A 24,819-nucleotide genomic window follows, 5' to 3' on the forward strand; every position below is an offset into this window, starting at 1 on the left:
TTGACCCAGTATTGTGTTACTCCTTCCATTACTGCTGACTAACTCTTGGTCTCTGGCTTGAGTGATAGCAGCAGGGTGCGCGGAGTGGGCCAGCTTCCGTCCGTGTCAAGTTTTCTGGCACAGAGGAGCCTGAGAAATCTGGGCCAGCTGAACCCGATCCTTGAAACAGAGCCCGGTGCCGCTGGTTCTGGTGTTACACATGAGGCAGCATCTGGCACCCTCCGGCGAGAACGACCTTGTTGACACGAAAGATCATAAAGCAGAAGACCATGATGTAATGAAGGGGCGAGGTATGCCAGCCTGGGATGAGGTGCTAATACTCTTACTCACACTGAAATTATTGTGGTATTCCAGCAATGTTATGGCATTTTCCAATTAATAAGAAAAAAAAAAAACATAAGTAACGTGCATAAATATAAAAAAGAAAACAGTCTAGCCTACACGTATCACCGACACATTAAAAACCTTCAAAGAAAAATTTTATTACGTGTCTCAGTTACAAAGCAGTTTTGTCACAAACATCTGTTATCGTCACGTTCATTGAGAGAGACTTAAGATAAGTACAAATCAGTCAAGGTGATGACAACTGTAATACCTGTACAACATCATACAAGCGAAGCGGCCATCTTTAGAGGGACCTGAGAGGGATGACCTGCAACACCTCTTTCTCATTGGTCAACGTCACACCAGAGGAGGAGCACCACAGGTTAGACCGCAGAACTGTGCTGGTTCTGCAGCTGATTTAAAGGAGACATATTGTGCTCGTTTTCAGGTTCATCATTTTATTCTAGGTTAGAATAGGTTTTCGTGCTCTAATGCTCAAAAAACAAATTCATTTCTCATACTGTCCAGTTCTGCAGAACTGTAACCCCCTTCTGTCTGAAACGCTCTGTGTCAGCTCCTCCTCCAAAATACCCAGTCTCCTCTGATTGGTCAGCTGTCACATGCCTGAGCTAGCACCAATAATAAAAAACAGAGCAGCTGTGCTAAATCAATTTGGACATGCCAAATTAGCTGCTAGGCATAAATAATGCAAATATGTGACATAGCGCGATGTCACAAAGTCACAGAATTAAGAAAGGACTACTGACGAGGCGTTTAAGGTGCCATATTTTCTGTGGGAAAGAGGAGCTTCTGTTTGTGTGGACTTTAACCTCTTTAAGATCTGTTACATGCACAAGAACCAAAAACGCTCAAAATAGGTCTCCTTTAATTATCAATGACTGTTGTAACAAAAATGACTAAAGCAGGAGCCTGTACCCAGAATAATGTAAACACACAGTGCCAGCTCTGAGAACAAAAACAAAAAAAATATGAGTTAAAAAAAAATACACAGAGTATCTTTACAATCAACAATTGAATAAAGAGGTCACAAAAATCTTTATTTACATTCTGTTTTTACCAGTTCACTTTGAAATAAAAATATAACCGGTCAATTGACTTGTTGTGAGTCATCAGCACCTCGATTATGAAAGCACCTTTAACCCAGAGAGATATGTACTGTAAGAGGGTGAATACTGTACCTTGTGTTATAATAGCTCTTGAAATGTTGCAACTTGCATTAGTGCTGCTTGATAAAACATTCTTAAGTGTAATTATACATTTTCATTTTTTTTTTGTAAATTTGACTGAATCAGTGTGCTGATTAAATCACATTCATTTTATGGCTCATTCTGCACGCTGCCCTTACGCTTCAGAAAATATGCTGTTACTAAATTCACCAAAGGTTTCAATAGCAAAAAATGTTTTAATTGTAATAAACATTTCTGCTTGATGAACATTGAATACTTGTAATGCTCCAGATGTGTATTCATCATCACTGTTTTGGCTTGCTCTCTAAATTATGTTTTAATTTCATGGTTCCTAAAATGGTTCCTATACATTTTTTAAAACCCTAAAAAGTAAAAGAAAAATCACAACCTCTTCTAAGTCGACCCGGGTTTATTTGTGCTCCTTGTGGCACTTTGGTTTGGACGTGTCAGTCTGTGGATGGTGCGGCTTGAGGCCAGTATTGCATGAGGATACAGTAAGTATAACTGCAGCTGGAATGTGTCCATTGTAATATCTGTGGCTGTGTGACCCAGGCTATGAGCCGCAGGTGACACAACACTGTCTTTGGACCGACCTGAGAGAGCAGCGACCCAACAGCTTCAGCTTGTCACAGAAGCGAGAGGACATTGTGTTCTTCCTGCAAACTGGACCTGCATGAGAGAGAACAGCCAAATTAGTAAAAATAAATAAATAATAAAACCTGTAGAATAAATAGATGCCATGACAGACTGCAGTGCAGATAATGTGTAAGGTCAAATTTATTTTGAGTGATTTTAACCAAGAATGAAAACAAAAACGCTCTGCAATGTCAGAGAAAATTGTATGCGTGTTGATAGTGAAGCTGCGGACGGACTGAACTTTTGCATACAAACCTGCGTTGGTCTTGCATTCCTGCATATTGCACTTCCTGAGTGTTTCTGGTTTGGAAATCTTCTCACAGAGGCTGTTCGGCATTACAGCCAAATCCTGCTCACTCGCACAGTAGACTTCACGTTGCTGCTGACCAGTGCCGCAAGTCACAGAGCACTGCGAAGTCACACACACACACACACACACACACACACACACACACACACACACACACACACACACACACACAGGGTGATACTTCAGTCTGTGATTACCACAACTGTCGGCCTAATCAATTTTGTAAACAATAAATACCATCATTGCCTCTAATATATCTCTTGACTGACCTCCTCCCAGTCGTCTGCCTTCCACAGCGTGCAGGGCTTTAGACTGCACGGCTCTGTGCTGTTTGGCCTAAGTGCGGTGCTGCAGCGATGAGGTGCGGGGCAGTACACCAGCCGCTCCCTGATGCCTTCACCACAGCTGCCAGAGCACTGAGGGGAAACACACGGATTCAAGGGAGGCGTCTGCTTTACATTTGGGAGTCGGGTGCGACTACACAGGTGAATTATCAGTTGTCGCTGTGATATAGTGGAGGCCAAATCTTGCAACCGAATAGCAATAACTGTGGCGAAAATGATTATGAGGAAATGGGGTAAAATTCATGTGAATACGTTTTGTAAACAAAACACAAATCCTCCCTATGTATAGCTGATTAATTATCAGAGGGTAAAAAACAGTAAAGTTCTCCTAAATTACTTAAACACTGGCGGGCAAATTTCTAAGGACGGATATCAAATTAAGCCCAAATCGTCTGCATGGTTAGATGCCACTTGAGGTAAGACAAAAAATAAACGTGTATATTTATGTAAACAAATGTATAAAGCTGAGATCTGGTGTGTGTAACGCTCCTACCGGTCCCCATGGGGAAATACTCCAGGTCATGCAGGGCTTGTGGGGGCAGGTCAGAGTGCTGAGGGGTCTGCTGGCCACAGCTTGACAGTGGAAAGGTCTGAGGGGACGTTTACTCTGAGAGTCGACACACTGCACATCGCGGTGCCTCCTCCCCACCACCCCACAGCTATCTGGACACTGCGGAGATGATCAGAGTGCAAAAAATGGCTCAGACACGCGTCAAACTGCGACAGAAAAAAAACAATCTAATCATCCGGCAGATGATGTATAACGTGAATTAACGGGTAATCAGTGTAGTTATCAGCTTCAGGGAGTGGAGGAAATCTAACATTACACACCTTGCTCCAGCTGCCAGTTTGCCAGGTGGCACAGGGCTGCAGGTGACAGGTGCGTGCAGGCTCAGGTCTCGTCATGCTGGCACAGTCATCGTCATTCTGGGAACTGCACGCCACTGTTCGCCATATCGCTCCAATACCACATGTTGTTGAGCACTGAGGACGGAGAGGGGTATTTTCTCAATAAAACTAAGCTTTAGGGTTTAAGTGTGTATTTGCGTGACAAACTGATCATTCTGAAACACAACAACCAGCCTGATAATTTGAAGCCCTGATAAAAGCAACTTCTGCAACCACTTTTTAAAATCACTTGATTCAAACAGAACAGCTGACTTTTCGAATTAAGAAATTATGAAAGTAGTGTGGTAAAGTGACTCATATATAGGCTACCGATACGCCCCATCCAAGTTCCCTTACTGTTGTTCTTCTGTGTTTTCTGTTAACATAATGTTTTTTGGCAACTCCAAACTGATGACCAAAATCTGATTATTAAAGCTTCATTCAACATTCAGCAGTTGGTCAGCTCATGCGTGCCTGAGCCAGTACTGCGAACAACAACAAAGCAGCTGTGCTGAAATCAGTTTGTACGTTCCAGACTAGCCGATGGGCATAAATTATGCGAATGTGGGACACGGTGACGTAGTCTGATGTCGCAAAAGTCATGGAATTAAAGACATGGATGAGGTGTTTTAGGAGCTGTGTATTCTGTGGGAGATAAACACTGAGGGAAAGGACCTGTCTCTGCAGGCCCATTTTCAAAGCTCTCACTTTCATAGTAGTCATAGTGTGCCTGGAGGGGAGGTAAACTGTTTTCAGAAGTTATGGTATTCCTTGGAAAAAAGCCAGCATTAATGTCAAGTATGCAATTAAAGGCCTAAAACATGTATGTTTATTGGTAACGGTGCTTTAGGGAGCAGGATGTCTGCGCTCACCTCGCTCCAGTTCCCTACAACCCAGGATATATCCATGCTGACGGGCTCTCTGGCCTTCACATTGCTTTGGTCACTGGGGCTTTCTGTCTGCTGCTTTTGGCCCTTGGACCAGGAGGAGGGTTTTTTAGCACGAGAGACAGAACTGTTTTTCTTAGGTGTCACAGCAGCGGGCTTCTTCAGTTTCACGATCTTCACTGTGGGTGTTGCCGCGGTGGTAAATGGTTTCCTCGCAGTTGTGGATGGAGCTCGTGTCGTGTGGAAGCCAGCTGTCGATGGCCCTGGATGGCCTTTGTACATGGGAGTGGTGAGGGGAACCCTGTGCGTCCAGTGGCTGTACGGGTCGATACGGGGGGTGGTGCGGGGGTAGGTGAAGGGATAGCGGTGAGTCGTCTTTGCCCATGTTTCAGTGCTGGTGTGTGGGGTGGAGTAGGTGGCGGCTCCTTTGGTTGTGTGTACGGTAGGTGGACTTGTTTGTAGAGTGGGTGTGATGAGTGTATTTGGTGTTGGTGTGGCCGATTTAAGCGGATTTTTGTGTGATGTAGATGTGGTGACATCCAGGTCAATAATCCCCTCCTCCTCCGTCGTCCTCTCCTCAACAACATAATCATATCCTGGAGTATACATCAGCACATTTGGCGTGCTTCCCTCCTCTCCCTCCTCCCTCTCTTCTACTTTTTCCGTTTCCGCGCCAGTTGCTTTTCTGTCCTTGGCTTTAGATGTGACGCCTTTCCCTCTCTTATCCTCGTTTTCCCTCACTTTAACATCAAACTCATGATCGTCCGTATCTGTGATTTCAGGGACTGCGGTTTTAAGGGTTGAGAGGGTGGTCGGGATGAAAGCAGTTGTAGTCTCCTTGGTGGTCGTTTCCTTCCTCACAGTGATGGCTGCTGTGGGTGCAGCTGTGGTCGTGGTGCTTGTGGGAGCCCAGGTACCAGGATGCTCGGTGGGGTGGCTCTTAGGTGGGAAGACGCGGCGGTATTTAGGGGGAGGCCCCGGCCGTCTGCGAAGACCTGAGTTGGGGCAGCTCTGTAGGCCACACAGCGATCTGGACCGAGGTTTGGTGGAGAGGTCGCAGGTCTTCTTGGGTGCCAGAGCACACGTGACTGTGCGTGAGCGGACACCTCCTCCACACGTGACCGGGCACTGCAAAGATTAAAGGACACAAATGACTCATTAATTTAGAAGAGGCGGGAAAGGCCGAAGAGAGATTAAAGCTACAGCAAAAGAGTAGAATACAAAAAAAAAAAAAGGACCTCCTCCCAGTTGCTGACAGCCCACTCCTGTCCACAGGGTATGTCTCTGTTGCATGGCACAATAGGCTTGGGTTTAAGGAGATGCTTGCACTCGACAGGGTGGAGCACCCTCTCCTCCCCTGACACCGTGCGCACACAGAGCACCGTTCGCTTCCGTACCCCCTCTGAACCACAGGTGGATGAACACTGCTGCCAGCCACCCACCCACCACCTGAGGAGAAGGGGATGAACAGGAAGAGAGATTGAAGAGAGAGATTGCTAATATGGGTGATTTGACTGCTTTACAAACAGAAATGTGGTGAGGAAATGGTTAGCGGCCAATGTTCTCATCTTTATCTAAAAATCAAGAGGGGGCTGGGTAAGGTTAGAAAATGTCCGATACATTACCAATATGTTTCCTGAAACACGTTTTCCATTTACCAAAGGAAAAGGGGCCAAACTTGTTATAAAATATTTGAATTATATGTACTTTAAATCAGTATGAACGTTACATGCGGTCAGAACACAAGAACTTTGCCAAGCTAAAATACTAAAACTGGTCAAATTAAAATCAGGAACTATGTGATCAAAGAATAAAGAAAATAAGATCATAATTCTGACCAGGCCATTGACACAGACGACATGTTGGCCAAGCGCATTTTGGTTCCGTACCGAGCCCTGAAGATGAAGCAATCAGCTTGATTCTTCCTGTTAGTCATTACAGTGAAACCCAGGGCTCCATGGCAAGAGTGCAGTATTAAAAAAAACAAAAGATTGGGCCGTGGAACGAGTCCTTAACTAAAACCACAGTTCGGTGTGTTTTGACAGTACTGACAGTTAAAGAGCATTTTTGAGAGTGAGGACCTTGCGGGACAGTCAACAGTCTTGCATTTCCGGTGTCTGTCTTCTGGACGGCTCTCTGGGTCGCACAGTGACTCGTCCACTACACCCACGTCCATCTCGAAACACCGCACAGGCTGTTGCTGCTCACCTAAAACAGCCCGCAAGTCAGAGAGGAGACGGCCAGGTCATAACTCAAATGTCACTGAAATCCTCCCCGACAAAGACATTTTCTTTGTCAAGTCACTGAACGGTCTAGGACCCAGAATGCATCTCTGATATTAAGGTAGGCTCATAGAGGCCAGAGTCCAAACTAAACATGGTGAAGTGGTACTTAGCTGTTATGCTGCATACAACTGGAATAAACTGAGCTGATCTTAGATTTAAACTAAGTGCAAACAGTTTTAAATCCAGGTTGAAAACATTTTTCTTTATATGTCGAGATCTAGAACTTGCACTCTTTTTCTACTCGACTTAAATTCTTAGCCTTTGCTCATACTTTTACACTATTCTATGCACATTATCTAACTTTAAATTCTATCTTTAGTACACATTTTGGTAATTTGGTTTCTTTTAAATATAGTTCATGTATAGATGTTTATTTTGCTTTCATTAACGTTAGGCAAACTGAGTTGGCCCCTTTGTGCAAAATGTGCTTTTGGTGCTAAACGCAACACAAACCTATGCCGCAGGTGGTGCTGCAGTCTGTCCACGCCCCGTGTCTCCACCTGTAAAGGGGTTCGATGATCTCATTTCCTGTCTCTCTGGTCTTCTTGATGGTGTACTCGTACTTTATACCGGGGTTCTTCTCCTGAAACAACAACTGGATAGGCAAATTAATTGTTATGAGGAGAATAATTTCAGGACTTTCTAGACAACGACATTAAACATATTTAAAACATATGCACTTTAACATAAAAACACATTTTTCGCATTTTTATAAATTTGATTAGTATCTGGAGTTTCTGAAGCATCCAGAGAAAACAATTGCTTACAGACATCTTGTCCTTCACCCAGAAATATATATTCTGGCTCTGATTGGTTTACGATCCTTAAAGTTAACCCCTTTTTTCTCCCTGACTGGTTAAAATCACAATATACAGACACTGCGAAAAATACTCATACTCATCTTGGAAACCGAAACATTTAAAAAGTGTGAAAATGATACATGAAACCTCTGTGGATGGATATCCTACCTGTAGCATGACCGGCTGTCTGATGGGTCCAGGAGCCGTGAGGTTCTCCATGTTCCCGCTGCGTTCGTAAAAGAACGTCGTCCCGCCGGCCTCGTACTCCCCGTTCCACTGGATGATGTAGTTGCCGTTGAGGAAGTACTCCTCCGTCGCCTCGCTCCTCAGAGCCAGGAAGTTACCTGCCTCCTCCACTTCCTGCACCAGGATGTCCCGCGCCCCCTCAGGTATCACCCCCACGTCCGTGTACCCTGGGAGAGTCGGGAGGGGAGTCAGAGTCACAGCGAGGTAATGGATGGCCCACCATGGCTGCTGCCACACTCACATCCAGACTACCAGACAGTCTCTCTCTGATCTTTAATAGAGGGTGGGCTCAGTCTGTGGGGGTGGTTGGCATGTGCGTGTGTGTGAGTGTACGTGTGCGTTTTCGGCGTGGGGGGCACTGCCCTGTCTCTGTTTTTTATTGTGTTTGGATGGGGTGGGGGGGGGGGTCGCTGGATGGGGGAGGACGAAAGCAGCTATGAGTAGGTCTCTGGAGTTTAATGATGTTTGTGGGAAGGTGTGTGTGTGTGTGTGTGTGTGTGTGTGTGTGTGTGTGTGTGTGTGTGTGTGTGTGTGTGTTTGTGCAGAAATGGGGGAGGTTTGCCCTTGGTCTCAGCCTTTTGAAGTCTTACACATCTGGGCTGGTTATCTGGAAAGGATGCTGTGCGGGGCAAACACACACACACACACACACACACACACACACAGACAGAGAGTGAACGGGGGGGATGTTTTTATTGTTTTAGAGCCTCGTTCTCCATTAATCTGTCTTTGCCGCGTGTTTTTCCCCACATGAGTTATGGTTCTCAGAGCGCCAAAAGACGTGCGCCTCTTTAGACGAACGCAAAACACGAGCCTGCAGACGCACACACAAACATCACACCAGCCAAGTACAGCAGGACAAACAGCTGCACAGTGTGGACAAGGAGGCTGCCATGACAACAAAGAAACAACACAATGGCGTAATGCAAATCAACTGACCTGAGATGACTTACCGCCTGTAGACGTAAATTGGAATTCTGCACTTTATTCACACTGCTCTCGCGGGCACATCAAAGCTTTGCCTCGTTAATAGGTTGTCTGTTTTGTGTTACTTAAATGTTATGCTTGTATGATTTCTTATGTCCAGATTATTCAATTTGCTTCCAGCTGTTCCGACATGCCGAGTGTTGGACTCACCAAAGCCCTCGCCCTCATCAAATGACTTATAGATCTTCTCGCAGCTCGTGCCATCGCCCAGACACACTCCGCAGCGGTCCTCCACTGCGTTTGAGTCGATGCCATAGTCACAGCCCACGTCCTACAGGCAACACACACACACACACAAACACATAAAAGAGCAACCACAGACACATTACAGAGTTATTGAGAAGCCAATTACATTTACCCAAAATCTTTAAAGTGCTTCCTTTGTCAGCCAACAATCCAAAAACCAAAAGGCTCTTCATTTACCATTATACATGCAGCAAATCCTGCAGCAAATCCAAATCCTTATATTTAAGAACGTAGAACCAGCAAATGTTTGACATTTCTGTTCCACAGCTCACTGCAATGACTGATCAACTATCAAAACAGTTGCAAGTAATGTTCTCTGGTTACACTGCAGCTTGTCTCGCACATCTAAGCGGCTCCACTATGACCCCTCAGTCTGTCTTAGTCTCTTACCCAGCCACACTACCTTGCACACCCCGTTGACGCAGATGCTCCTGGACTTGTTGTTCATGAAGCACGGCGTCCCGTCCGTCACAGTGTCGAGCATCTTCTCCGAAAAGTACTCGCTGACCGGTCGGCAGTGCAGCTCACAGGGATGCACTAAAGACGGTTGAGGATAGTGAAAAACAGGGTTTTCGTTTAGTTTCTTTCCCACGAAATGTTGAGTGGGAGCCCAGTTAACTGTTAATGAGTGCTGGTAAACTGGTTGTACCCTGTCCTAATAAATAAATAATAAATAAATTCTATTTCAAAAGGTGCAGTGTGTGAGAATCGTCCGCCTGTTGAATTCATCCTCAAAGCAAATAAGGAGCAGCGTATGCTAACTGCCTCTAATTGTAGCTGCTTTGAGTTAGTTAGCTCAATTAGGCGTGCAGCTAGCGGTCAGGACTGGGAACTGTGTTAGTGTTTACATCAATGGGAGGGGCTGGGGCTAGCTGGTTAGCACACTAACTTCTCTGCAACACAATGAATAAACGCATTAAGGTCAAAACTGTTCACTTCACATTCTGTTAATGATTTTAGTTCATTTTTGAATGTTTTTTTATCTAAATTCTTACAAACCGCCCCTTTAAGATATCAAATAATTGTTGCTGTAATTGTGTCATTCCTCTTTTTGTTTGTTTTGTCTGGTTTTGTTTTGGACAAATTTATTTTTTCGCTACTTATGCATTTTTTGCTTATTTGTTTTATGCAGCCTGTTATTTAATTTCTTCTTCTTCCTCATGCTTGCTTTGAGTCATATCATTTTGTTCTTCTTGATACAGAACCGTTTCAATTTGTATTTGCGTAGTTGAAATTAGGGCTGCAGGATATGGTAAAAAAAAAAACAAACAAACAAAAACATTGTGATTATTTGCCAGAAATTACGATTGCCATATGATTAATAATTAGTTTAAAAAAAAATCACAGTCACAGTTCACAATCACAGTTTAAATGTCCCTGAAAAAAACTAGTAACATCATGATGGTGTGATTGTTGTTGGGGTTTGTATCTGGAGAACAACATCTGTATGCTACAGCCTCTCTGCTGCACAGCAGCAATACATATAACTCTTTTTCACACATTTTAGCTTTGTCAAAAACGGTGCCGCTTCTGAGATTTGGACTGTACACTTAGCCATACTGTGATTTCAATAATGCTTCAATTAATTGTGCAGTTATAGTTGAAATGCTGGGAAGGACGTGGACGTGGTCCCATGAAGACTGTTTATGCCCATTTGTTGTCTTCATGCACAAGCTTTTACACTTTGTAACTGTCTACCTCAGTATGTATGAGTGTATGCGAGTAGTGGGTGAATGTACAGTATAGCTGAACTAGGTGGAGATGTAGTGAACTAAGAATTCTATTGCACTGATATCTTGTTTGACTCTTCATATGACAGTGAATCCTGTGAAACCTAGAGACCAAAAATTAGAGCCTGACTATCTGGGATGGATGATGACGATGATGATGATGATGCATACTTTTCATTAATGACAAGACATTTTTGGAACTATTTAAGTTTAAACAAACCAAAATCACCTAATGAACACAATGTAAACTATAACATTGTTTGCCCCTGCTACAGTGCAGTCGCTGCGTCGATGAGGGCTTTCCAATGAGAATGCTGCCCCCTGTTGGGCAAAATGTAAAATCACAACTACGGTTTTTCTGTGATGTGGATAGGGGAAGTGCAAAAAAAGGGTTTCTAACACATGTGTGTCCAAATGTAGATATTGTATATCCGAGGCTTTGACTACATACGTGAGTTAGCCACAGGAATCCATGTGTAGAGCTCATTGTGATAGGGCACAGTGTCAAATTCACTGCACAGCATCTCTCGGAAGGTCGGTGTATTATTCTGACAGGGTTTTGTGTTACATGTCCGATACCGCTTCCTCTCCCCGGTGCAGTACTTGCCCCCAAACTCCGGTCTGTGGAGGAAACAGTGGCGCGCTTTGAGTCGACCATGTGATCAGTTTCAGGATGTCATCTGTTGTGGAAAAACATGCCAGCAGAGAAGGTTTAATCAAAAAGTCTTACTTAGGGTTGTTACATTCCCTCTCTGCAGACTGAACTCCAGTCCCGCAGGTCCTGGAGCAGTGAGACCAGGTGCTCCACTGCCCCCAGCCTCCATTCACCGTCTCTGGGAGCTTACCCACAATCACGCACTCTCCTGAGATGCACCACTGAAGGAGAAAATTGTTCTAAGATTACTCATATTAACACCAGTAATATGACACATTTAACATTCAAGGCTCCTGCTCCTCATGACTGTGGAGATAACCATCTCAGTCCCCGGGCTAATGAAATCCAAACCCTGACAAGACAAAGCAGCTGTCGCCACCCACCTTCTCCGGTCCACAGCGAGTGCCGTCTATAGGCGAGTCCAGTTTGGAGCGACAGGAGCCGTTCACCGAACACCAAAGAATCTGGCAAACGTTCTGAAAGAAAGACGCAATCCAATGAGAAAAAAAGGCCTACTTTCTGAAAGAATCCCGATGTTCAGGTGCACAATACTCACATCAACTTCGTGGCAGAATGTAGCGTTCGGGCCATACTGCAGCTGGCACTGGTGGTGCGTGGTGTAGCGCACACCGAGGCGAGCAAGCGGGGTGGTCAGATCCCTCTTAGAGGGACGGTCATCCAGGCAGAAACCCCAGCCGCGACTAAAACAGATACACAAAGATGTGACGTGAATGCGTGACCTTTTCAGGAATGGAAAAGATGGAGGTGGAGAGAGAGAAACGAAAAGAGAGCAACTTGAAAGGCCGACAGAATGAGACTTCAGCAGGGTGGAGCTTGTTTGAGATAAATCCTTGCTTGTGGATTTGTGCTTTGTACATTTAGCAAAGTTTTCACATTCGCCTTCACTTTGCAGCCACCGTGTCGAGGATGAAATTACAAAGAGTGCCGGGAAAACATCAGAATCTGAGAAAATGGCTTGCTAATTGTTGACTCATAGGTTGAAGTTCAACAAAATTGAGCAAAGAAAACAGGACGTGACCGCTCTATAATGTTCCTTTAGGCTCTTCTTGCTGTTTCTGCTGGAATTTTTTGTCTTCAAACGAATTCTGCTCATCCAGCATATTTTCACGTCTCTTCTTAAGACTTGGCCTGTCGTGGTTTGCCTCTCATTGATGTTTGTATAACTTGTTCCAACGTACGCCACACCCGTAACGTTTTCTTGTATCATTTTCACCGCCTCCACTCAAATCCACACCAGCAGTGGCTGCGGTTTGGAATCTTTACCATTTTCACCATCGTTTCACAACCCCGGCAACCCACGTAGTACGCAGAATGAAAAATGAGCAGTAGAGCTGAGTGAATCATTTAAACATTTAATGAGAAGAAGGTATTAACTCAGTCTTACTCCAGGAAGCGTGTAATGTATTCCTTGGAGCAGGAGGACCAAGTGAGAGGCGAGCTGTCGTACATCAGCTGTCTGGACATGATGAACGGGTGCCTCCCCTCCAGCTCACAGTCATTCCCCTGGCCGTCGTGATGGATCCCGAAGCTGTGTTCAAACACGACCAACACGACCAATTATGATATTATCATTTCACAAAGAACTGTTTCGCAAGAGCACATGGTCTTCAGGTCTGCCCCTGGATGAAGCATGAACAAAAAAGCAGATTGTGCTTATGTACAAACAACTTGTGAATTTCAAAAGAATCCAACAGTGATGTGTCCCACTTCTGCTGTACAGGCAAGTAATAGATTTGCTTTCAAATGTGAACTGGGTCCAAAGTCTTTGACGAATTTGTGCATGTTTTACATTGATTTCTTTTAGTACAACACAGTGAGCTACATTCATTTCTTATCCAAAGAGGATACTGCCAAGATTTGTACATAATGTATACAGTAAATTAGTAATATGACTGTGTAAAGTATGGCTTTGGTCTCAGCTCAGGTGTTTAGGAAAATAACTGATTTGCCTGTTTGTCTTTACTCATTCATCTACCTAAGCCGTATGCCTCTTGGCTCTTTAAAATGTTACTTAAAGCTGAGTCCTAAACATCTTTATTAATATATTTTTGGAAACCGGACACTGAAGCTACAGCTAAACAAATCGAAAAGAAGTAGAAAAAATAGTTTAAAACAGCGTTGAGTTTACTAACACGTTCTAGTTCTTCTCAGGTATCAGTCTTTTTTATGTCTGGTTACAACAGGCAGGTTATTTGCATATAAACAATTCACTAATAGGCTGGTGAGCTAATAGAGATTTAATACAGTATACAACTGTATATTCCTCTATAGTATCTGATCCCACACACACACACACACACACACACACACACACACATACACACAGACCTGTGGCCCATCTCGTGGGCGACGGTGAAGGCGACAGGTAGTCCTGAGTCCTCATTGATGTTGCAGCTGCGGTGTGGTTGACACATCCCAGACAGATGAGACAGGCCGAGTGTCTCACAGGGCTGGTTCATACCAGCACAGATGTCTTTTCTGGGGGGGGGGGGGGACAGGTAATTGTATGTACATGACACCATGAGTGAGCCTGGAGTATATAATTAATACATTTCATTGAGTTATGTAATGAAATTGCTGCCAAATTGTGTGGGTCACTTGCCTGGTGATCAACACGGCCACATCATGATGAGCCGGGTGTGTGTCGCTCTGGGGGTTGAGGTTTTTCTGCCAAGCACAGAAACTGGCCAGAGTGGTGTCTGCGTGGTGAACAATCTTCAGCCCTTTCTGCAACAAACAGCAGAATTAGACACGTCACTAAGCACATTTTTGGCATCATTTTCATTTTTTACATTCTGTCATTTGAGAACAGCTTCAGATTAGCTTGGGCCCTCAAAAAAAACATTCATTTTCAGCGTTGTCAGTGACAGAGCAGTAACCTGAAGACATACTGGACATTTTTATCAGCTTCAGTGCGAGCTCAGCTCCAGTGAGGCCACGATGCACAAAACTAGTTTGCCTTTTGACTCTCCCACTTTTCTTCACCTCCTTAATGAGGAATGCTTCACAGACGTGCATGCTCGCTTCTTGTTCCAACTTTAACACATGTCTTCCAAAAGCATAAATCACATCAACGTTGCTTGACAAAACCTCTTTTGTTACCTCCTCTCCCTGCAGTAGAATGAGGCGAACCAAGATGACGTGGATGGCGTTCCCAATGCTGGCATCGTGAAAGATCCCAGCCACCTGTCGACACAGAAGTCATTCACTACTGAGAAGCGTTTGAAAACGTGTCATCTGTGAAGAAATGAGTAAAGCCAACTCTAACTCCTCACCATGTTCATGATGGTGAAGATGTAGGACTCCACATTATCGCTGCCGTGGTATTCGATGAGTTTGGAGTCGGCCACCACCATGGTCTCCACCCAGCGCTCTCTGCTGACTGAGCGCTGTGACCGGGACTGAGGCTGATCCTCCCCCCTCTGCTGCTCCCTCTCCCATTCCTCCCTCTCCCTCTCCACCCGGACGGAGTCGCCGAGAGCATCTACAGCACGGACGAAGGAAGAAATCACACAACATTTGTGGCTTATCCTCGCTTGACTTATACTCACTTGTGTGCACGTACGCAAACATCTGCAGTCCTGTACACATATATTAAGATACGCACCTTGAACTCCACAGGGGCCGGGCGTTTCTCTGGACTCTGCGCTGCGTTTTGTTCTGTGATTTTCTGGAGTAACTCTTGGATAGACAACGTGGGGCTCTGGAGTCTCTGCAGGATCATTAGGATCATCAGGAGACTTCTGGACAGGTTCAATGAAAAAGTGTCCTTCTGGCAGGGCGAAGAAGCCTCTCTGAGGAACAGAGAAATGAGAAACAGATGAATATGCATTAAGCAGAAATGCGTCTTATTGATCAGTCCAAATCCTGGAATCTTGGTCGCTGTCTCACTGAAAACACATTTGAAAACTCACATAATCCGATCAGGGCATAGCACTGTATCTCTGTTTATAGACCTTACAAAGGCTTTTGGCAATGTGGACCACCCATTGCTCATTACCACCTTGATCAGCGCTGGCATTGGGTACAAGCAGCAAAGTGGTTAAACTATAGTCACTACCTGACTAAGCGTTCACAGATGGCAATATCTTTTCCGATGCAGTTATTGTTACGAAGGGTGTCCCACAAGGTTCAGTTTTGGGACCCTTGCTTCTTATAATCCACATCAACAATATATGTGACAAGTTCAAATTCTGGTACCATCTATATGTGGACATTACAGTTGTGCACTCCCTTGCTAACACCCTGGAGATTTCAAATGTGCAGACTGATTTTAACACCCTGCAACACACTATATTGTATCTGAAAGGGCTTTTGAATTCAACCAAGATCAAAATTACCCTGTTTTTCACCAGGGCAAACACAGGTTGGATGGAGTTACTTTTCAGTCTGGTAAGTTCAAATAGGAGACTTTAGTTGGACAAGAGTTTCAATTTTAAATATCATTTCACCTTTTTTTCGTTCAGACTCTGATTCTGGTGATGTGATGAGTCTCATTGTACTCGGAGCTCTGAAAAAATTTCTCGTGACACGGAGAAATGCAATGGAAGGGCCATCCACGACAGAATGCTTTGGGCATTAAATGCAGGCGAGATCCTGGTGGATCCAGAGATCTACTCATCCAGTGCCCTTAACTGTTGTACCAGCTGCTGTAGTTGCTTACAAAGTTTGCAGACTTGCCATTCAAACACCCGTTTGAAGCAAGTCTCCCTGACTCGGAAATTCTGACTTCCGACTTGCAATGGAACACACCAATACTATTTACAGGTTTGCCTCACTCGCCACCTCTTCTTCTTTTCCTGACTAATTCTAGCTTTAGGACCCATCACTGAAGTTTATACAACGTGGGGATGATCATCCCTCACTCTGCGTAGACTACATTAGTACATCTCAATCTACAAACCCTGACCCTCTTATATAATATAGAAGTATTTGTCATTGCAAAACAGTGATAATCTCAGGTCTCACAGGTGCCTCCTGTCAGATCTATAGCCTATAAATCAAACTCAGTCTACTCTTGTCCTTGGTCCTGTAGAACAGCAGGCCAACCTTAAACCTGAGACCCATCTCTCTTTAAATTAATTCAATACTGCTGCTGTTATGATTTGATTTGATGCTGTTCTGACAAGGTCTCACTTGTAAAATGTTTAAAAACGAAACAATTCTACATTGTCTCAATTATGAGGGCGAAGGCTTTCTACTCAGTCTCAGCTCCAAATTGTAATAAAGATTAAAAGGATTATCTTTTTATCCCAAATTCTTACCTAATGCAGATTTAAATCTTTTTTGTGATGTTGTGCATTCTTAGACTGTGACTAACAGAGAAAAGTAACATCCTGGTAACGAGCATGCTTTTGTGTTAAACATGAAAAAGTAGCACAGTTTCTATGATTTCCACACAAAGGAGAGAGGCTGGACTTTCTCTTGAAAAGCCTGCTGAAAAGTTCACTTCTCCATAATTTCCATCATTAGTCAACAGATCTTAATAAGAGCCTTCCTCCTGCCCTGGAGCACATTCTCTGTCGGCTGCAGCAGCAATATAGAGACTTTTCACAAAGCATGCCATGCATGTTCTTACTGGTGCAGACTATTTACTGGCTGATCGGTGAGGTTGCCCAGTGAACACACACACACACACACATACACACACACACACACACAGAACCACGCCTCCACACACAATCGCATGAAAACATACATGCATGCAAACACACAAAAGAGGCTTCTGTCAAATCTCCTTCTAAACACACACATTATGAATGTTCCACCTCCAGCTTGCTGTTTGCGAGTTCTATTCATTGAGGTGATAGTGTGTGTGTGTGTAGAACGTGAGTGTGTGTGTGGGTTTTATGTCAAGCTGAGTCCAAACAAGCCCAGACTGTTCTGGGTTGAACCCTCCCTCTCCCCCTAAAATAACTTGCAGGAGACACAAAGAGAGCAGGACGCATGATTCTTTCTGGAGCTAAACGGAATAAGTGCAGCTGAGTAAAAGAATCTCAACTTGTTTTTTCTTGTGCCCCAGCAGTAATCTTTACATGTTAAACTGTCTATGCAAGTGATTTAACACATCCAGGATTACACAAACAATTGAACTGTTGCATCTCAACCTCCACAGTGAGTAAGAGATGGACAAACAGATGACGAAGAGAAAGAAATACTCGTTCTGGAAAGAAGAATTCACATTTCTTGCAAAAAAGATGTAAAAGAAAATTGGCGATTTTTCTATACATCACCAGGGGACACACGGACGTTCATCACCATGGAGAGGATGACAGACATGAAGTATGCAGTCCCTCATGGCTGAATGAAAACTGATGGATACAAGAGAGGGGCTAGGTATAAAAGTCAAATAAAAATGATTTAACATAAAAGTTCTGCAGTATTTTTGTTTAGTATCATCCTGTAAAACTCGCCAGGATAGAGGAAACTCAAAGATCCCTGCTTTGACTTCCAAACCCCTCCCTATTTTTGAGGTCTCATCGTTGGCCTCCTCTGCTCTACTGAGTCAAGCGAGTCCAACACGAGGAATCCTCAGAAGATGATTTCTGCATCGGATTCTTGGCTCCCTTCTCTGTGTTTTGAGGAGCAGATGTAAAAAATTAGGCCATGCAGCGCTTACAGTTTGGCCAGTTGTGGTTCCAAGGGTCTACCCTGCTGTTTGCTGCAGTTACGCACTGTTCAGCTTTTCTGGGTCACCCCCACAAGTGTTACATGTGGTTCTTGAGACATGTGTCTCAAACCACATTCACTGAGTATCCCGTTTCTCCACTCAGGGAGTTCAGAAAGTACAAATCCAGAGGAGTGCTCCGCGTGGAGAGGCTACATTACTCCACCTGTTACAGTAAAACATGTAAAATAAGATGGAGTGTGCAAAATCTGGAGCAGAGTATTTGTAGCATACAGCTAAACTCCTCAGGCTTGTTTTTTTCCCATGTAAAGAGCAGCAGTAACATAAACGATAAACAAAAATCCTTTGTTTATGTTTGTTTTGGTTTTCTTCCCCCAAACTGAGATTAGATAAAGCATTGAGAGAGGGTTTTTTCAGTGATTCAGAGCATGGCCTTGAGCCAGAGGTCCCTGAGCTGTGGTGGACTCATCCACAAAGCATGCAGGCTGATACAGTGCGTCTACGGTCAGCTGGGAAAGCTTCCCAGAGGCCCTGTGCAGAGAGCACTCAGCTGATTTTCACTGTAGCTCTGTGTCTCATCTACACTTGATTGAGATTTGCCTGTGGATTTGCATCACCTCACCACGTAATGCTTATGATGAACATAAAGGGTGAAGCTTCAGGCGGATTCTTTGCTATTCTCTTATCATGCCTCCTTGTCGTCTCGTATGTTTTCCCAAATGTTAAACTTCCAAGCGAGTCCCGGCAGAAAAAAAAAAAGGCAGGTGGTGAAGATCATCCAAGAAGGAATGCTGCAGAGAGGCCCATCCAAACATCCAGACCATCGCTCTGCATGATCTGCACTATCCGAATACCAAATGCAGTCCTACTGTGCAATGCAGTCTGCAAGGCTTCGCTTGTACAGTGTGGTTATGGTGTTACTTGTGATCCTTAAATTACCACACACGGGTCCTGTGTGATGTCTGCGCTCGACAAAGACGACTTGAAAGGATGGCAGCGAGGACTTTGTTTTCTACTTGAACAAAAATTAAAAAAGGATTATTCTGGAGCAGCTTTTTTGCCCGAAAGGCAGCTGAAATCCGCCTCACACTGGAGTTCACTTTGCACTTTCGCCACCTCCTGCCCTCCGCCCCTCCATTAATCCCCCCTCCTCTGACCTAGAGGAAGCATGTTCGGGCGTGAGGTGCCAGAGCCAGGGGAGGTTACCATAACACAGGTCTGTGTTCTAAATACATCGGCCATGTGGAACTGCTTTACTTCTGTTTCCTGCTTCTGTGGGTTTTGTAGTGCCGGCCAACTGGGTCTGGAATAAAAAGTCTGTGCTGTTACGCAGCCTGTGGCCTCAGCAGTGATTAGTGGGACACAAGGAGAGGTGGGGGCGGATGGTGCTCATTACTGCAATGAGATTAATCGCGACAATTTTCCACCAAACAAACTTGCGTTTGTTCTTAGACAACTGTTTTCCCGATAATTACAGGTTTCACTACACTCGCTTATCCTCGGGTGTGTTTTTTTTTTCACTCCACAGGATAATTCTGCCTGTGAGCTAATTTCTTCCTCAGAGGTCAAAGACATTATCATTCTTCATCTGCATAGTGCGAAGAAACTTGCATTTAAGTGAGGAAAATGCTGATATAATGGGTCCGAACTTGCATGTTCTCGCCTTGTGTCGTGCCTCGGGGACTAAGAGAACTCCACAGAGAAATCTTTGGATTTCTTCAACAGAAGGTTTTTTTCCCACAGAAACAAAAAAAAGGACAGTGACAGCAGCCTCCATCTAATGACTCTGGACCTCATGGTTTCACATGTTTAGAAGATAGTAAAGGTGAAGGGGTGATCTGAACGCTGTGAGCCATAAACACCTGAGTAAATATGGCTCTCTGCAGCATGGCTCTTATTCCTGGTGGAGTTTATGTTGTAGCTTTCATGGCATCCTGCCTGTTCTGTGTCAGGCTCCCTTTACTTTGCCCACCAGATGACGGATCGGGTTGTAGAAACCATCTAACCTGCCTACAACTGCAGTACAGTTCAGGGCCGGAGTCAAACACATTTATTTTCTAATGAATTCTGTTGTGTAACCACATCACCAGCTGATGTGCCTGAACAACGAAGGCTCGAGCAAATTAACTCTCAAAAACCTACCTTATTTGATCAATAAGCATCAAGACCAACACATCATCAAGTTTCAGTCTGGCTCATTTAACATCCCAGATTTACATCTGCTTTGTCTGAACGTCAATGACTTTACCAGAATTTTTAGAGAACACCTGTCGAAATTTCTTTATTTAAAAAGATGCTCTTTGATGTTTTAGACTTCCACATGAAGTGCTGTCTACATCTGACCTTTCCTAAGCAAGTTACAGAGGAAGAAACAACTTGGGTTTCCTCGACAAATCAATGCTGCGGAACGTGATCGCCCAATCACGTTCGCTACGAAGACCCTGAGCGCATTAACACGTGTACAATACCACTGAAAGGCCTAGAATCTCTGCTTCACATGAGTTGCATGCTTTGTTTTATGTTTTATGCACTCTCGTTGTCCTTACTATGTGCAATGTCCCCGAAACTCTAAACTGTATAAACAAATAAATGAATCAAAACTGAGGGCTGCTCCTATTGCATTGATGTGATTTGGGTAAAAAAAAAAAAAAAAAGTCAGAAAACCCATACTTTCAAAATACAATTAGAAACAGTCCCACGTTGCTGTGTTTAGAAACTATAACTTTTCATTGACTGAGTTTACAGAAAATGTTCTTCGTCGTGATGTGTATGGTTATCTGGATGTGAAGTGACACAAGATGTGGGTCGTATCACACGGCCCTAAAGAATCTGTAGTTCTGGATCGGGAAAATGTGTTGCTTTACTTTCTTCCTAACGTTAAAATAAACTGATTGTCTTTGGGGGTTTTTGACTATTTGTCCCACAAAAAAAATTAAATGAAAAAATTTGAAGATGTCACAAGGGGCCCTTTCCTCTGGGACATCACTATAACAGATTCAAATGGATTACGCAACAGTTTGCATAACATAATTGGGAATCGCTGATAGAATTCTGCCTTCCTGACATTTAGAAACAAGTTTCTTTTTTTTTTCAGATTTCTTTGCTTTGTTCTTGTGTTTCCCGTTTGTTTACCGCCAGTCTTGTGCTATATCAAAAAAGATGACTGTGACAAACTTATATGTTGAAGCAGTCCATCGCTAGATCTGTCTCCTGAGGCTGAATGACCTCCACAGCAGCTGGCAGGGTTTCCCCTGCAACATCTGTCTGGTTGAGTCGTGCAGTTTAGCGGTCTCTCTGCGGTTTTAGCTGCTATAAACCTTCTTCCACAGCACAGAAAAATCAGCGTAATATATCAGAGCGGTTTCTCCCCCCCGCCTGAGTAGGGCTGGAGGGAAAGGGGGGAGAAACTGTGAGCAATCGTGGCTGCGGAAAAAAAGGGTTGTAGATAATTACAATCTAGCGCGACGTGACACACTTTTCAAATGAGCTGCATTTACAAGACTTGGCAGGAAGAGGCAGTGCAACCCACACAAACATAACAGAAGGGGCAGGAGGCAAGACCCTGCAGGAGAGGCATTCCTGCTGTGACACAATCAAACACGAACACGGAAACATTCTTCGGGACTAAAGCTGACACATCACATCATTTCAGAGCCGGGAAGTTCCACATCCTCCTCCTATTTAATTGCTTTACATATTGGTGTAAATCGAACGAGTCGGTGACATATGAGGAGTGTATTCTGTGAATAAAGGCCAGAGCAGTTACAGCACCATACATTTCTCCAGACATCTTCAAGTGGTGCATATCTCTTTTCGTTGCTAAAATATTTTCATCTGTTGAGCGGCTTGACTTTCTGCCGTCCAGCTGCCTGCTCCTCCTTTGTAGTTTTACGTATTTGATCAGAAACCCTGCAGCTGAAGCTCAAAATAAGCTCAACGCAACGTATGGCTCTATTTCCTGTCTCTCCATGTGTCAAACCTTTTCGGTCCAGACTATAAAAATGTGCCCGAACCTATCACTGAAACTCTCTGTCAGCGCAGAACAAAGTCACGCTTGCACGTCTGCAGCTGGAGGGCTGCGCGGAGGTTCAGCAGGATGAGCAGGCGGTGAGGTGAATGAGTGACTGAGCGAGCGAGGGCTGGAAGACGCGGAGGGAAACATCTGAGAGACAAAGAAGACCGAAAGGATCTCGTGGCCGGCCGAGAGGCAGCAGACGTCAGCGGGTCTGCGGCACAGTCGCTCTGCAAATAGTGTCAGGAAGCCTTTGAAGGGGCGAGCGAACACACAGGGCACTGTCAGATGGAAGGGGTTTGCTTAACAGCCAGGGACTGCCTGCACCACATACAAGCTTCCCCAGAGGGATGCCCCCCTTTCACCTTCCTGCCAAAAGCAACTAGATTTCTCACAGATATGACCCCTCCCTCAGCGTGGATTCATGGAGGAGGATGTTGCATAAAAATCTGCATCTGAACATGAATGAAAGAGAGGCTTAAATTGACTTTCTCGCCCCTTGAGACGAGTCGATTCCCTACCAGTCCTCTGCAGGTGCTGATGGCAGCCGTTCCCCGCACGCCGGGGGCTTCTACAGTGCCAAGGAGGTGGCAGGAGTTCCCCTCTGGGAGGCGATGCTCTGTGCTGCTGGCGCTGCCGTTCCTCCTCTCCAGGATGTAGTCACTTGAGACCAGGTGATGGTTTGCAGTCAGATTGAACGTTAAAGCGCGACCCTTGTAGTTGACCTTGTAGTAAACCTGTCCCTCCAGCTCGAGGGGTCGAAGGTCACGCCTGACTCGCCCACCCTTGAGGTGGTGGGACACAGAGTGGGAGATGAAGTCTCCATCGGCGGTGGATTTCACCGGGTGGACAATGGACAGGTCTGACTGGGACAGCTGACCTGCAGAATCACATACAACACAAACACATGCATGGGAGGATTTTTACCTTTGCTGCATATTGGTTCTGATATGCACACACTTTCCCCACTCATGCATTCACTTGTAGCATGCACACACATGCAGCCTCTGCCAGTAATACATAAACTGCACCACACTGACCTTGATCTGCAAAGAAGGAGAGGAATCTGCCGGGGTCTGAGAGCTCTTCGTGGCCGGCTGCCAGAATTAAAACAAAGTGTAGCAGCAGAAGAAGAACCGGGCACTCCTGCGAACATCGCATAATTTCATGTAAGCAAACTCACAGCGCTGCAGAAGAGTCCTGGGAACCGGGCTTCCAGTGGCGTTACAGGCGACCACTTTGGCTCCTGCGCTGCGCTCTGTCATGTCATGGACAAGCCGAGAAGACTGGAGCCCACGAAGGGAAACACGCACCGAGCAGGACTGGGAGCCAGTTCATGGTTTTGAAGGAGAGAGGGGGAGAAAGCTCCGGCTCCGTGTGGAGGAAGGGAAGGAGGGGAGGGAGGAGCTGGTCTCTGCTCACTTTCCTTGCGAGGAGCGATCGAAGAAGTTGGGGGAGAAGGAGTCAGTATCGCTGAGGAGGAGGAGGGAAGAGGAAGCCTCTTTGATTTGAATAAAGCAGCCGTCCTGTGTCGAGACTTGTCATTACATCCTGCAACATCACGAGACAATGTTCTGCCTCTCCCAGGAAGCAAATAATGGGGATCAGTGGGGATCAAACTTTGCGGATGAACTTACACTTTACTTGTTGCACAGCCAACCGTCACAGCTGGTATATATGTTAGGTTAGGAATCACCAGCTATTATTATAATTGATGCCATTAAAGTATTTTTCATGCAGAAAAAAAACATTTAAAATGTCAGGAAACAGGGGCGGACACACGATGTTTCAGGAGCAGGGGCAAAATAAACAAATAAATAAATAAATGGCACTAGCATGCAGGAAGTTCATTTTTGAATAGCTTTACATTTCAAAGTAACTCATTATGTTAAGATTACTGCCATTATTTTCATTAGACAAAACAAGTAATCCATCTCACATATGATAGTCAGAAACATGAAATTATGTATCTCAAATTACAGAAACCTGTTGTTAGATGTTCTGATTGTGTTGCAGAGATATCTACTGAAGTTAGCATGCTAACAGCTAGCCCTGATCCGTCCTGACCCAACACACCTGTAAAAAACAACACATCTCTGGTGCTCTGAGCTCCCAGTCTTGGCCGCTAAATGTAAACATGGCTAATCGAGCTAATCGAGCCAACTAGCTAACGGCAGCTACAGTTAGCAGTTTCTCTGGCGATACACTGCCCTGTGTTTAGTCTGAGTATGAATTCAATAGGTGGCCAATTCTTACATATTGCACCCTCGGTCCAAAATGAAAATAATCATTAGTTGCAGCCCTGAAAACATGAACTTCCTCAGTCCTAATGTAGCCATGACTTGAACATATTTTATGGCAGCTGTATCAGCTTCATGATGAAACTAAAAAATCTTTCTATCTTGACGAATGAAAGTAGTTCTGTATAGCAGAATGAGTCAGCCTCAGCAAACATACAGTTATGTAATTGTATAAACTGATATCTGACCTTGTGGTACCTTTCAGTGCTCCATGGTCAGATATACAAGGCACAGGGTTGCACAGTTGAGGAAAAGCCTCCTGTTAAATATGTGTATTGTTTTTTGTTTGTTTGTTTGTTTGTTTGTTTTCAT

General features: G+C 44.6%; 1 protein-coding gene across 1 annotated transcript; it reads right to left on the reverse strand.

The window, feature by feature from the left end:
• Positions 1–462: 462 nt before the first annotated feature.
• adamts12 (ADAM metallopeptidase with thrombospondin type 1 motif, 12) lies at positions 463–24,242 on the reverse strand. The gene is made up of 25 exons (XM_037099459.1): positions 23,391–24,242; positions 23,248–23,304; positions 22,729–23,087; positions 15,175–15,361; positions 14,843–15,051; positions 14,670–14,753; positions 14,170–14,294; positions 13,896–14,045; positions 12,952–13,095; positions 12,103–12,247; positions 11,930–12,022; positions 11,622–11,767; positions 11,343–11,512; positions 9,565–9,698; positions 9,066–9,186; positions 7,851–8,095; positions 7,336–7,477; positions 6,679–6,805; positions 5,836–6,046; positions 4,583–5,725; positions 3,654–3,806; positions 3,316–3,492; positions 2,748–2,894; positions 2,424–2,577; positions 463–2,201 (listed from the first exon to the last, which is right to left on the reverse strand). The coding sequence occupies exons 1-25, from the start codon at positions 23,470–23,472 to the stop codon at positions 2,086–2,088; spliced, it is 4,821 nt and encodes a 1,606-aa protein (XP_036955354.1). The 5' UTR covers positions 23,473–24,242; the 3' UTR covers positions 463–2,085.
• Between the last annotated feature and the right edge of the window lie 577 nt (positions 24,243–24,819).

This window comes from Acanthopagrus latus, chromosome 5 (genome assembly GCF_904848185.1).
Source record: "Acanthopagrus latus isolate v.2019 chromosome 5, fAcaLat1.1, whole genome shotgun sequence".
NCBI classification, from domain to species: Eukaryota; Metazoa; Chordata; class Actinopteri; order Spariformes; family Sparidae; genus Acanthopagrus; species Acanthopagrus latus.

Bases quoted from the DNA above. Each gene is read 5' to 3' on its own strand.
- adamts12 (XM_037099459.1), bottom strand. From the start codon at position 23,472: ATGACAGAGCGCAGCGCAGGAGCCAAAGTGGTCGCCTGTAACGCCACT. The intron at 11,513-11,621 runs GTAAGACTTTTT...TTTCCTCCACAG, and splicing joins AGGGAATGTAACAACCCTAA to ACCGGAGTTTGGGGGCAAGT. The intron at 8,096-9,065 runs GTGAGTCCAACA...CGACTCTCCCAG, and splicing joins TGATGAGGGCGAGGGCTTTG to GGTACACGGACGTGGGGGTG.